This window comes from Lingula anatina, chromosome 10 (genome assembly GCF_051362555.1).
Source record: "Lingula anatina isolate TDL-2025a chromosome 10, LinAna3.0, whole genome shotgun sequence".
NCBI classification, from domain to species: domain Eukaryota; kingdom Metazoa; phylum Brachiopoda; class Lingulata; order Lingulida; family Lingulidae; genus Lingula; species Lingula anatina.
Window position 1 is genome coordinate 3,671,918 of NC_141776.1, and position 13,900 is coordinate 3,685,817.

The 13,900-nt window shown below is 36.0% G+C and overlaps 2 protein-coding genes across 5 annotated transcripts in view; one reads left to right on the top strand and one right to left on the bottom strand.

Annotated features, from left to right (window-relative positions):
* Nucleotides 1–13,900, top strand: part of LOC106153481 (uncharacterized) — an 88,079-nt gene that overhangs the window by 57,435 nt on the left and 16,744 nt on the right. For both annotated transcript variants that reach the window (XM_086998271.1, XM_013527421.2), the window contains exons 9-10: nt 5,229–5,310; nt 6,981–7,407. In XM_086998271.1, coding sequence (XP_086854397.1) covers nt 5,229–5,310; nt 6,981–7,407 — 509 coding nt within the window. The remainder of the gene's footprint in view (nt 1–5,228; nt 5,311–6,980; nt 7,408–13,900) is intronic.
* The window catches only part of LOC106153482 (adrenocorticotropic hormone receptor), a 60,348-nt gene that overhangs the window by 39,603 nt on the left and 6,845 nt on the right, over nt 1–13,900 (bottom strand). For 2 of the 3 annotated variants that reach the window (XM_086998272.1, XM_013527425.3), the window contains exon 2: nt 12,349–13,082. The gene's annotated coding sequence lies outside the window, so the exon portion shown is untranslated. Of the gene's footprint in view, nt 1–1,062; nt 1,643–12,348; nt 13,083–13,900 lie in introns of those variants that run through there. The other variant, XM_086998273.1, reaches the window with a different exon arrangement.

A 13,900-nucleotide genomic window follows, 5' to 3' on the forward strand; every position in this document is an offset into this window, starting at 1 on the left:
TTATACTAGTCATTTAAATGACCCGTCAGATCTTTGACAAGTATTTTGCATTCAAAAATTCTTTAGAAAAAGTGTTTGTTATTTCTGTTTTACAAATTTCAAAAGCTTTTCTGTTTTTCGCCAAGATGCACCACATCCAAAAGCCTTCACTGAATTACAATCTATAAACCCAATTTTGATAGCTAAGCTTTAAATTTCTGAGCCACTTTTGCGATGACAATGTAACGTAACATATGAATCACACTTGTAATGGTAAAATACACATTAAGAATTTTAAAAACTGGTTTATACATTGATTTTTTTCAGTATGTTTATATACATAGGATATATCTTGGTAATTTAGGAAGAATGTTTGCAATTCCCAGGATTTTTTTCCTTTCTGTAGAAGGGTTTAATGGGATTTATATGCCATTAATGTTCATGTTTAAAAACAACATTTGGAAAGATCAAATTATTACGTAAGAAAAAAATTAATGTTTATCTTTTACTGATGATTAAGCAGTGTTTGTGTATACGCTATCTTTAAAAAAATGCAGCGCTAATTTGTAATACACATCTTTTATCTTAGAAAGTTTTTGCTCAAGGGTGCGTTTCCCCAGCCATTCCAACATACTTAAGATAGGACATTCCTCAACTGATTTATTCTTAGTTCATCTGTAATTAATTCTTTTTAATGTCCTTGTTTTACACGTAATGTATGACTCTTATTACGTGTAGTTTCCAGCTCTGCTTTCATACTGTCAGATGTTTAAGTCTTTATTAACATAACAGCTTTTAATTAATATCTCCTATGACTTATCCACAGGCCCATTGCTAATTTAATTAGATAGAGTCATCAGAAAGCTTTTTTTAAATAGATTTATTATCACATAGACCATACGCAACAGGGGCAGCTCCAGAGCTCTTTTCTGACAGTCTTCCAAATTATCTTTGTTGGTCCATCCTCCAATTTTGACAGTCTTCCAACAAAAAAAAAAAAAAAGAGTATAAATTGAAAAATCTGACCGTCTTCTGGAAGACCCAGAAGACGGCCTAAATGTGCCCCTGCGCAATTTCACCTACCTTTAACTGTCCCGTGCCTTTCACAGCTTTTGTTTTCTCCTGGTCATGCAATGGTTATCTCCGGCGTCAAAAATATTTTCTTTGATGAGGAGAGGACTTGACTTTAAAATCCCATATGATGTATCTAGTGATCTCTGTCATGAGATGAAACCAATTTTTTTTTCGTCATTAAACTCCTGGGACATAGTAGTAGAAAAAAAAAGATTGTGTGGTGCTCTTTCATCTGTTTTGCCACTGCAAGTATATGTGTAACGTCCATAAGGTGAAACGTAAAGTCAGACGTAAGAGCAGTCCTTTTAGATACTTAGCATACTACATCTTGTGGATACCTGAAGCTGGTTAAGGCCCAGTCATAGCCCAAAAAATATATATTCCTTTTTCATGGCACAACCTGTGTCTGATCATCAATACAACCAGTACTAGTTTCTTTCAGGACGAGAAGTCTTTTCATGGTTCCGCTTTGAATTGACAGATCATATTTTTAATGTTATCGTATAATAATGTTGTCACATCTCACGGCATCGTAATTCAAGACGGTAACATTTAAGATGGTAGAGTTGAGGATGTTGTTTTAATGGAGCAATTGTGTGGTCGCCATGGTGACCAGGGATGCGTTCACACCTGTTTTTTACAGATTGGTTAGTCTGGTGTACCTATAATACAATACAATAAAGTTTATTTTCATGTCGGAAAGAATGAAAGTACAAACATTAGCCGAGTAGCTATTCACCAAGCACTGTGTGAACTATGAAATATGTTTGTGGACTATATTCAGGAGGCAAAATTGTTTTTTTTTTTTTTTTAATTTTTTTTCATCCATGTGTAAACCATTTGCCTATAACTAAACTTTAGGGAGTTGACAACTTTTAGCTGTTGATTTTAGATGCACTCTATATGAGATGCCCTTTAAATGAAGGGAGTATTTTTACTCAAGATTCTGTGTATTTTTTTTTATTAAAACCATAAAGGATTACTTAATTATATTATTTCTATTATATATTGCCATTATAATTGTTTTGAAACCCACCCCCCTTTTTTTAATTATTTACTTAGTATCCCTTAACTTCCTAACTCCTTTATTCCTCCTTCTCAACATCTCTTTCCCTTTCCTTTTTCTCACATTGATCTCTCTCTCTCAACCTCCCCCTTCCTCTCTCTCTCTCTCTCTCACCCTTCTCCCTTTCTTCTCTCTCTCTCTCTCTCGCCCTCTCACCTTCCTCTCATACTCTCTCTCTCTCTCTCTGTCTCTCTCTCTCTTTCTGTCCCCTCTTCTCTCTCTCCTAAAAAGACAGATTCATAACCAGTAACCAGTAAATGCAACGTGAACTAGACCTAATACATCAGGACAGATTTTCCTGATTGATAAGAGATCAAATTTCCCATTACAATTAAAAGTGCTCACATTTTGATAGGAATCAAGTGAGGTGTTCCATTGCTTCCTGTCAGTGCATTACAGTAATTACTCAATAAATCCGGCCAACACAAATTAATTACCCCCCCCCCCCCCAAAAAAAAAAAAAAAAATAGTTGTCTGCTCATGATATTTACAAATGCTGATTCAAACTTATTAAAAAGTTATTTGGTTTCCTGCCCAAAACCACAACTGATCTGAGAGTCTGATAGAAGTGCATAAAAAATCCTCGATGCATTTGAAAATTTGACGTAATTGCTGAACTAACATCGGGTTGATGAGACACAGGAAAGACTATTATAGTTTTAGGATGAAATACCAAGGTTCATTATTAAGCGAGCAATGTAATGGAAGATTCTTGGCTTTAGGGCCAATGTAGGCTGGGTGGTTTCTTCATTTTGAAATTTCCACATGCTTCTTGCATGTATTCGCCTATGGCTGCTTATTAGATAAGCGTGCATGTGGGAATTGAAAATGAAGAAGCTGTCAGGCAGGAAGTCTGAAGTATGGGGATGGGGGAGGAGAAATTAAGCTGGGAGCTGGCTTACAACAGGCTCGTATTTTAGTGAGATTATTTTAGTGAGATTGTATTTTAGGAGATAGCAGGGTAGAAAGAGAGAGATAGAGATTGAGAGAGACAGAGATGAAGTGTGTGTGTGTGAGATTGAATGTGTACTCGTGTGTGTGTGTGTGTGTTTGTGTGTGTGTGTGTGTGAGAGAGAGAGAGAGAGAGAGAGAGAGAGAGAGAGAGAGAGAGAGAACCAAAAAAAAAAAAGAAAGAGAGAATGGGAGAGCCAAAGCAAGAGAGATAAAATGAGAAAGAGAGAGAGGGAGATTAGTAATGAAAAAATTTATATAACAGGATTTAAAAATACAAAGTTAACTAATATCCATGTAGAGACAGGGTAATTGTGCACCCAGATGGCCAGGGGAAATCAAAATCTGTAATTTAAGGATGATGGGGAAAAGTAGAACAAATAAAAACACTTGTATTCAGCAGCTTTTTTGTATTCTATACTCAACACTTGGAGGAGGCAAAGATTAATTCAAAACTATTAAAATAAAATAAAAACTAAAAGAGATATAAAACCAACCAAAGTATTATTTAATAAGTCTAAAAATTTAATGAAATTAAGATGTATTTAAAAAAAAAAATTTTTTTCTATAATCTTATTAGTGGCAATGTATGTTATGTACTAATTGTTGTTTGTGCTGTATGAGCGCACCTTGTCGAAAAGATTTAAAACAGAAATAGGTGTTAATTGGGAACAGCTACGAGTACGACCTTGCCCTTTTTAACTATCCAAACTTCAGGTGAATAAACTGCTGCCCTTAGCAAAATATCAGGCCTACCGCAAATTCACAGCAAATATGCTGCAATATTGCTGCAAACTGCAATTCCTTCTTGCAATTTTTGCTTCAATATGGCATCAAATTAGCAGCAATAAATTTTTCTTGTAAACTCCTGCAAACTCATTGCTGCAAAATAAAACTAAAACTAAGATATTGCTACAATTTTGCTGCAAACTTTCATTTTTCTAAGGGTGGGATACATCATTACTTAACAGATTTGGTACATTTTATCCAATCCTCTGAAGCCAGCTACCCAAAGTAAAGTTCTTTTCTCCAACATGTCTCCATATTCTCTATAGCTAATCATATTAATAATCCCCCCCTAAAAAAAGTTGTCAGTACAGTATTTTTAAAAACATGTTCCCCTGAAATACGATGTGATTTCTTGCACAAAAACTCCCTACGGGTATAACACAATGAAAAGGCCCCCATGACATCACGCGATGACCTCCGCACACCTTGCAATTGAAAAATAGACACGCGAACGTATTAAGTTCCATAGCAAGGGTGGTGTTATTCGATTTAATGATCATGAGTCGGGAGAAAGTTTCAGTCAAACTCCCCACTTGTGTTATTATAATTAGGCCACACAATGAGTGTCGTGTGGCAGAGTAATTAGTTTTCCTTGAAATGTCAACTAGTTTCTTATTATCACAGGGGTATACTCTACTCAAAACAATTTAAAGAATTACTATCTGTGAACCCGCTTTTTGAGCTCTTGAGTTCTAATTGTCACCGTGACCATGAGTGAAATTTACATGGATCAGATCTCTGTTATGAAAGTGACTCATATTTACTCACTCGGTGGTAAATGCAAAAGTGGCATACTTTGTCTGTCGGCATATCCAAAAAAGGTCATCTAAATGGCATGGATATTTTTCAGTTAAGCTGTATTTTTACCTGGTATAAAACATGCCCAATGGCATTTAATAGCTGCCGGGGACTGTACTAGTACTACCTATCTACATGCCACTGCCATTTTTGTAAGAGGTCCATTTCCAGTGGTCTCTGAAACTCTGGGAACACACAGTTCTTCAAGACAGTGTACAGAAATGTGTTAGTTGTGAATTTATTTGTTTATGGACAAACAATGTGGCTGTACATATGGCCAACATCTGAGTCTGTTGTCATTGTTCATAGCTACACTTTCTGCATTAACGCCATAAAACGAAAAAACCATGCAAGTAATCTTCACACTTACGAGAATGATGCTAAGGACAAAATGTGTACTGTAGCTCGTGTTTGAAAGCCAGCCTCAGATTGGCTGGATTAGATTTGTTGTTGATAACATTAAGCTGACTTTTTCTTGCAGGGCTCAAATTCATAACATACTAGCATTTTACTAGTATTAGAGTAATTGTTATAATTTTGTATTCATAAAATCAATTTTTGCTTTTTCCAGGACCCAGATTTTGAAGGTGTCCTCCAGCAATAGCACATCCAGTGTAGACAGCGATACTAAAGATACAGGACAATATCAACAGGTACATGTAGATACAGCACCATTCACAATTAATTTTGTCCACCTTGCTAATGGGCACTGACTCCATGGGGACTCTTGCTGAACACAATCAGATTAACAAACTGCTTCTATAATCAACAGTTTTTCTATATACTCATTGTTAACACATCCTTAAAAGAGAAATTATTTGATACCCTCATTTCCCCAATCCTTACATATTGCTCAGAGATATGGGGCTACTCAGTGTCAACGGATATCTGCCCTACAGAAAAGTTGCACTTAAAATTTTGCGAACAAATCCTTGGCCTCCATCAAAACGTATCAAACTATGGTGTATACACTGAACTTGGCCGCCTTCCCCTCTATACCAAAATACAGTTTGCATCTGTCAAACTATGGTGTAAAATTATTCAAATGTCTGATGCCACACTAATGAAACAAGCGTACATACAAGAGATAAATAATTACAAGTTGCTGACACCCTATGTCCCACCCGCAGTCCACACACTCAGACCAGCTTGTATGTCATGGTCTGAGGGTATCCGAAAAATCCTTTTCACATTTGGCCTTGGTGATGTGTGGCTTAGCCAGTCACCTCCAAAAAAACTTCACCACAATTTTCAAACAAAGACAAACTGACCACTTTACCCAAATATGCAATAGCAAACTTCAAGCCAACAGTAAATTATCTCTCTTCTGTATACTTAACCAAAAGTGTGAAAGGGCAACTTATGTTGATAAAATAACAAATTACGACACCTTGTCAACCCTTGCTAAACTAGGTCTTAGTGACCATAAACTCCACATTGAAACTGGGCGGCACACCAGGCCAAAAACTGAAAGGTGCGACAGAATCTGTCGCCTGTGCACACAAGGGGTAATTGAGGATGAATACCATTTTATATTCCAATGCCCAATGTACAAAACAGACCGAGTCACCTTTTTCAGTAAAACCTCATTCCTAAAAGCTGATTCAAGGTCATCAGACAGTCAATTATGCCATGTATTTAACAGTGCCAACAAAGATACTTTAGTGTCCCTCTCCAACTTTATAATCAAATCATTCAAGAAAAGAAGTGAAGTGGGTGCTCTGCTTGGTAACTCTTAGCATATCCCTTAAAATGTCAGTTTATGGTCCCACTGTTGTGAGAAGTGACTCGGCAGTGGGACTGAACATGGCACAGTATTTATATCTGTGTAACTTATTTACTTATCTGTCTTATGTAATTGTCATTAATCGTAATTATCAATGTCATCAAACTGGCTTTGAACAGCCATGTAAACAGCTATGTAACGGTGGTTTTAAGTTTTTAAAAACATATTCTTTTTGTGTAACATGTTTATAGTATGTTTATGGTAAATTTATAATCACACCAAGGTTTATCTCATTGCTTAGGTAGAATATTTTATGAGTGATTTTACTAGTACTTATCTTCATTATATAAAGATGGTAATGCACTAACTGTATTGTATCGTCGTTTGTATATCATATTGTACAAGGTCATGACAATCTATGTACCAGTACAGAAATAAATTGAATTGAATTGAAATTGTAGTTGTGACACTTCTACTACATTGTGATTTAGTTTTTCTTTCATATTAACATTTGAGAAATTAAAAAAATGTCAGATGAATGTGTGTGATATCACATATATGAGAGATGTATTAAGTCATTCTATAATGGTATTTCAGAACATTCCTAGAACCAGTCCTGTAGGTGCCAGCAATGGCAGCTCTTCTCTCCTACATGGCAGCTATGACGAGGAAGCCAATGCACACGATTTCCAAGCTGCCTTGAATGAATGGCGCCAGAGTAAGAGCATTCAGTCCAATCAACACACCCAAAAGAAACAGCAGCCATCTCTTTTAGATGGTACGGTCAACGAAGAAGCCAATGCGAAAGATTTCCAACAGGCCCTTAACGAATGGCGCCAAGGGAACAGTGTGGTTACAAAAAACACTCAAGATGGTGCCACTGGAAAACAAGATGGCGGAGCGCTTTTCTATGGGGAGTATGATGAAGAGGCCAGTGCCAAATCATTCCAAGATGCAGTTAGATCATGGAGACAGGGGACAGACAAAGAGGGCGCCAGGGGTTATTCGCCTGTGAAGTCTCCAAGTTAGTGAAAAACTTTCTTCTGTTTGGACCCGTGTGTGTGTGTTTATGCTTGAATGTGAGATTCCTTATTCCCTTATCACTAGAATATGTGAGTGGAATGGTACAATTTAAAAATTAAACGCTAGTCAAAGTATTATTATCAAATAACTGCAACGGATAACTTTGCCCCCCCCCCCCCCCCCCCCCATCCTGTTTACTTTTCTGCTTTTCTTGTTTTACTTAAAAGGAAGCCAATACACATTAAATATTTATATAGCTAAAATAATAATTTACCCTGAAGTCCAACAACTCAATTTGAGACCAAGTCTCGTGTGAATTAAGCATGTTCCAGTATGGTCAGCTATGTCCAACGGGAAGATAGCCCTATATAACCAACACCAATGGAATGTGCTAATTGTTCTCATTGGAATTCCCTTTATACCTTGATTATAGACATGGTGAAAAAACCATGTGGTTGAAGGCATCTCCTGCTGGAAAAATTGCACCTTCCCTACATTGCGTCCTCATGTACCAGTTATCCATTGGAGGATGGTTCATTATGACTAGGCTACTGAATACAAACTCTGGCCTATTTCACATTGACCGGTAGGTCCGGTACAGTTTTTCTGGTCCTAACTCCTAATTATGCTACAGAGGGTTTTATTCCCTTTTACAAGCCTGATGGAATGACAACTTTTCATTTTGTTGGGGAAAAAATTTTTAAATAGTTTTTTTTTTTAATTATTTCTTGGGAGATTATAACGAAAGGTAGCTATCTATGAAGGCCTCAGTCCAGTTAACATGATTAACTAGCCAGCACAGGAGTGGAGTGACAGTGTTCCATTTAGATAACACCTTTACAAAAATCTCTGAAACCAGTGTGATACGAAAAATTGTGTCGCTCAATGTGAAAAGGAGTTCCATTTCTTTTTCCTTTTTTATCTTGTGTTAATATTTGTCCTGGGAATATTCTAGTTCAAACATGCACTGATTACATCTTTTCAAGGGTCATTTTCAATTAAATCAAGAAAAGTTTCCTTTTCATTTTGACCTTTTTTGAAGAGTTCATTTTCCCTGGAAGCATTCAAGTTGTTTTCTTTCATATAAAAAGTTAATTTCACTGACATTTTTTGCACTGTAGATGTGAACAGGCTTATTTCCGAGTTTGCCGAAGGTAATTTCACAATTCTCTGGACAAATCATGCAACCCTTTGTTCCCTTTGATATCATAATAATAACTGACATCTTGGTTGGGTGAGTATAAGAATAGATAAACAGAATGGATGTTGCAGTAGCATTTTCAGTAATGACAGTTGAAAGTACCTGTCATCTCAGAGGGCTATTCAGTAGTTTCACAGTGAACTTTAATAAAAAGAAAAAAAGAAAAAATTGCGGTCCCATGGCCATGCAGTATCAGTGGGAGATTATTTTTTTCTGATAAAAAGTGGATCTTCTTACTCCCTTAGTTTACCCAACTTGAGAAACGGGCCTAATTCAGAATTTTGATAAGATTCATTTTAAATTTTTTTTAAAGCTAAAAGGGCAGTTCATTCGAACCCCCCCTCCCATCTTTCCCCCTTAAGATGAAGGTATTTATCCAAGATTTTCCCAGAGAAGAAAGCAATTTTCTGCTACATAAGTTTATCTGCAGCGTACCTAATGTAATGTAATAATATTCACAATGAATGTGATTAAAGGTAACCGAATTTTCATGCGAAAACAAATTTTCTATGAGAATTCATCACTGCACTTGGATTTAATAACATTATTTTATACCATTCGTATTTAATTCAGTTCTTAATGTCTGTCCAGATGTTTAGACCGCTATATCTTGCTTTACATTATATATATATATATATATATATATATAATTTTTTTTTTTTTTTTTTTTTTTTTTTTTTTTTTTAAGGTTTTGTTGTATTCAAATTTTCAAGGTGTGAATAGGGAAATAAATGTCCCTGTGTCAGTTGCTTTTTAGGATATTAAGACAAAAAATTATAACTTTGGGACATTTTCAAACACATCCCATGTACTTTAAAACAAAAACTCGGCCCTGCCAAGCTAACCCATTCACTAAATCAACCTGAGAAGAAGATTTCCCCATAGACACGGAAAATGAGTTTGTTTTTCTACTGTGTCCAGAGACAATTGTATTAACTCTAGTAAAGCAATCCCCTGCCTGGGCCTAGCAGCGCCTGATTATATCTCCAGAAAATTGAATTGTTCTCTTTTAATTTGTCAGCAAGAGTACTACTGTCTATTGTGTTTCTTTCTGCCATTTGGTTACAAGTTGGTCGAAAGATTAGGCCTTGGAATTAATACATTTTTAAGGCGTCAGATATAGAATGTAGACAATGATTTTGGACATATTTAGTTTCTTTATCTTCAGGTCATCACCTTTTACTGATTTGTCTTCTGATCATCAGTGAAGGGTGGATGAAAATGACATTAAGAGACGTGGGGAGGATATTATGCACTCCCACACTGATGTCATTCACTTGGCAGATTTTGCAAAACTTCCTTAGCTAGGGTAGTTCTTTGACTTCTTTGATCAGTGCTTATTGGTCATACACTGAATTTATGGAAATGACAGTTTGATTATAAAACTCAGACCTCTGCTTTTGAAATGACTTGACTTGTCTGAGATTGGTGTAAGATGATCAATAATGAAAGAAGCAGCTGCATCATATTGTATGTACTGGCTGTTTTCTTAACTCACTGACGTCAGGGGGACATCCAGTGGACATAATGGCCGCGCCCCCCACGCACACACCCTACCCCTCACCACCCCCTCTTAAGTTTCCCCCTTTTCCTCACACACATAAAAAAGAGTATAACATGCATAATAGACAAAATCAATCAAATCTTCCGTCCCTGTGGCCTACATATTATTTTCACTGATCCATAGTGATTTCACTGATTCATATTTTTTTATCGTTTTGCATTTTAAAGAGAATGAAAAGAGTGGTCTTAGGCTCAGACAGTCAGGCATAACTGACTACAAGACATTTATACAGAGTGCTATTCCTGGTGACTTAAAGGTCTATAATGACAACAGTGTGCTCTGTTCATTTGTTAATGAAATAAGCTGGGTGAGATATAAAAACAGCATTAAATTTAGTGTGTTAGTTGAGACTATCCTCATTGTGACTGGATGTGATATAATGTGCTGACGACACAACCAAAGTGCATAAAGACCCATTTCATTCCTCTCTCTTTCTCTCTCTCTCTCTCTCTCTCTCTCTCTCTCTCTCATCCTTTTTGACCCAAGGTAAATCAGTAGAAGTCCACATAACTGAGACATTTTGCCTGTTTTAGAAACAATAGAAATACCTGCTGAGGGATATAGCTTAAGGAACTTGATATAGGTTAAAATTGGCGAATTGACTAGGGTGAAGTGGGAAATTATTATTATTATTATTATTATTATTATTAAAAAAGGAACACTACTGCTGAAGTAGAAAATGTGCTTAAAAAGACACGAGATTATGACACTTTCTTTTTTTTTACCATCTTTAGACAATAAAAAACCTATTGCAGAATACACTCGTATAAATCATAAATCTGTCAAAAAATCACAGGGCCTGGAATTTTATGCTTATTATAAAAAGTGCAAACAAAAAAATTGAAAAGTTACATTGTTACCACATTTGCTGAAAGGAAATTGTAGTGTGCAGTCTGAAACAAAATTTTGTAGAAGTTATTTTAGTTTATTATCAGTTTTTCAGCAACTGTGTGTCTGTATATGTAGGTGCTCAAATAGCAGTATTACACCTTTGAACTGGGGCCATTACATGAATTGCCAGTCACCACTTGTGGTAACTTTTTTTCTCGGAAATAACCTCTTGATTCAGCTGTCTCTGCCAACCATTAATCATCGTGGAGCTGTTACGTGATTCTAAGAACTCCCATTCAATGTAAGATAAGAACCTGACAAAAACCATGAAAGTATATAGGTAACTTAAGGTTAAACTGCAAAATGTACTTTTCCTTATGAAAAAACATGGCAAAGGTTGGTGTTAACTTCAGAAGTGGGTTCAGAAGAGGTCCAAAGTCCAGGTAGCATCAGTGATAATCTCTGTGGAAGCTCAAACGATATTCCGATTATTCGTGAACTTTATTCCCCCAAAGTGTTATGTTAACAAGACATGGGGAAGGTAAATTGGGGGTGCATCAAAACAAGTGTAATTTATGTCAGAGAGCATTTTTGTGAACAGCTTAAACTGATAAACCTTAGGCTTTTAAATGAAAAATGCATCCAAGGCATCTGCATTACACCTTATCAGGTATTTGAGAATTTGATCACCACCTGAAAAAAAAGCATTGATCAGAAAACATGATGAACTTTTCATGAAGCATTAAGCGAATTATTCCACTTAATTTTTCTGATCTCCAGGTGTATCTCCACCAGAAATTGCCCTTTACATAAGATATAAAACAGATGGCTTAGATATGTAACACAATGTTCTCATCAGTTGGAGTTTCTCTCTTATTCTTAAGTCTAATTAAGGCTCGTTAATTTAATTCAGGCTTGTTAATGATTCCTTTTTAACCTTTTTTGTCATTCCTATGTATTATTTATTTATTTATTTTATTTGTGAAAAATATTTATTTTACTTTATTTGTGAAACACTGACCACAAAACTGATATATGTAGAGTTATGATGATACAGGAGCATCTTCTTTATCTAGACATAATATGTCAACTACAGATTTAAAAAAGTTTTGTTGTGGGTTATGTCCGTAATCCTGTGAATTAAATATTTAAAGCACAGCTGCATTATAATTTTTTTAAATTTTTGACCCAAAACATTCCATTTTATACCACTGCAAACCACACAGTTAATGAAAAGGGTAAGCTTTCTTGCTCTGTTGTCATAAAAATTTAAAAAGCAGATCATTGACAATGAGATTTTTTTAAATCAACTGATTTCAATTCCACTGTAAACATGAAAAACTTACCTGAAAAATCTCAAAATCCAGACGTTTTCAGAGATGCCTGTTCCTGCACTCTTCACACTGAGTAAGCAATATCATCTCAAGTTGATTTTATTCTCCAAGGAAAGGAACAACCCAACTTCTTATCTCGTCTCTCTGTGCGCGTGGTTGAAAATAATGTTTACTACATGCACACATTTGTCTATAAGAACCCGGAGAGACCTCTGCTTGAAAATAGTGTTATCAAAAGGTTTGCCTGTCTTATCTTATAGTAGGCAATCACATGTGGTTTGCTGTTGTAATTGATCTTGACGACACTTTTCCTTGTTCTCTATTACCACTCCTTATCTTTCAGTCCAGGCCACGTATTTAACTTGTTTGCTCCTCCGATGATGATTCTTTGATCTGAAAGGACTCTTATCTCTTCGTGTATCTCTTCGTCTGCTTCAAGAAATCTCCCATTTTTTCTTCCTGGATGTGTATAGATGGTGATGGCTCTGGCGAGCATCTGGAGCAGCTCTACTGTGAGTTACTGAGGAGGCTTCCAAACTTTTTCTCCAAGAAGTGTGTTGATGCTCCTTAAGCTTGTCACTTAGTCATTAGCATCGAAAGAGGTAGACAGATTTGATTATCTTTGAAAATGGTGCAGACAATCATTTTGGTTAGTTCTTATGATGCGCTCCTTGATCTCCATAAAAAATGTGCAGAAATGGAGAAAATTATTTTTCTTCCTGGCCCAGGATATAGCTGGTTTTGTGCTAGAAAAGATTTTTTTCCATTGTACTAGGCAAAAGATATCAGACATTTATACCAAATGGCTGTCATCTTATTGCATTGTCTTCATAAAATGTCAAGGGAATTCTCTCATTCACTCATTCCTGGGTGTAACGTTGTGTAATATATATATATATATTAGTAGTTCATGTAGTTTTCTGGTTATCATGTAGCTTTAAGTCATGAAATGAATTAATAAATAATGATTATAATCATTTTTATTGATTCTAGCACAAAATGGCTTTAACCTTGTGATACCATATTCCACTAGAGAAGCACTCAGATCTAATCAATAGACCACCATGACAGCTTTATTCTCACTGTTTCAGCATTTGTTCATTAGTAATTGATTAATTGTACCACCAGCGTATGTGCTGGCGATACACATGGTTTTAGTCCCGTCCGGATCGTTCTGCCGGCTCTGCCGACATGTTACCCTTACTGCTTCTCCTCCTAGACTACAAGGGCCTGCGTACCCATCTCTTGGATTTAGGTCACCTATAATCTCAACTCGTTCCACGTAAAATTTGGGTTTTGTCGGTGCTGGGGTCTAGGTGTGGCACTCATTGCAATGCACCCTTGTCCAAAAATGACAAAATTAAATGCTAATCATCTACCCTACCGAAGGAATTATGGGAAAAATTTCTACAGACAGCTGACCAAAAGTCAAAAGTGGAGATTTCAAATAGGCCCTTGGATTTTACCTTTGACCTTTATTTCAAGGTCAAACCTGCCAAAATTTTCAAAAAAACGAAATTTTTTACAAAAAAAATTTATTTGTGCTAATATTCAGAAACTACAC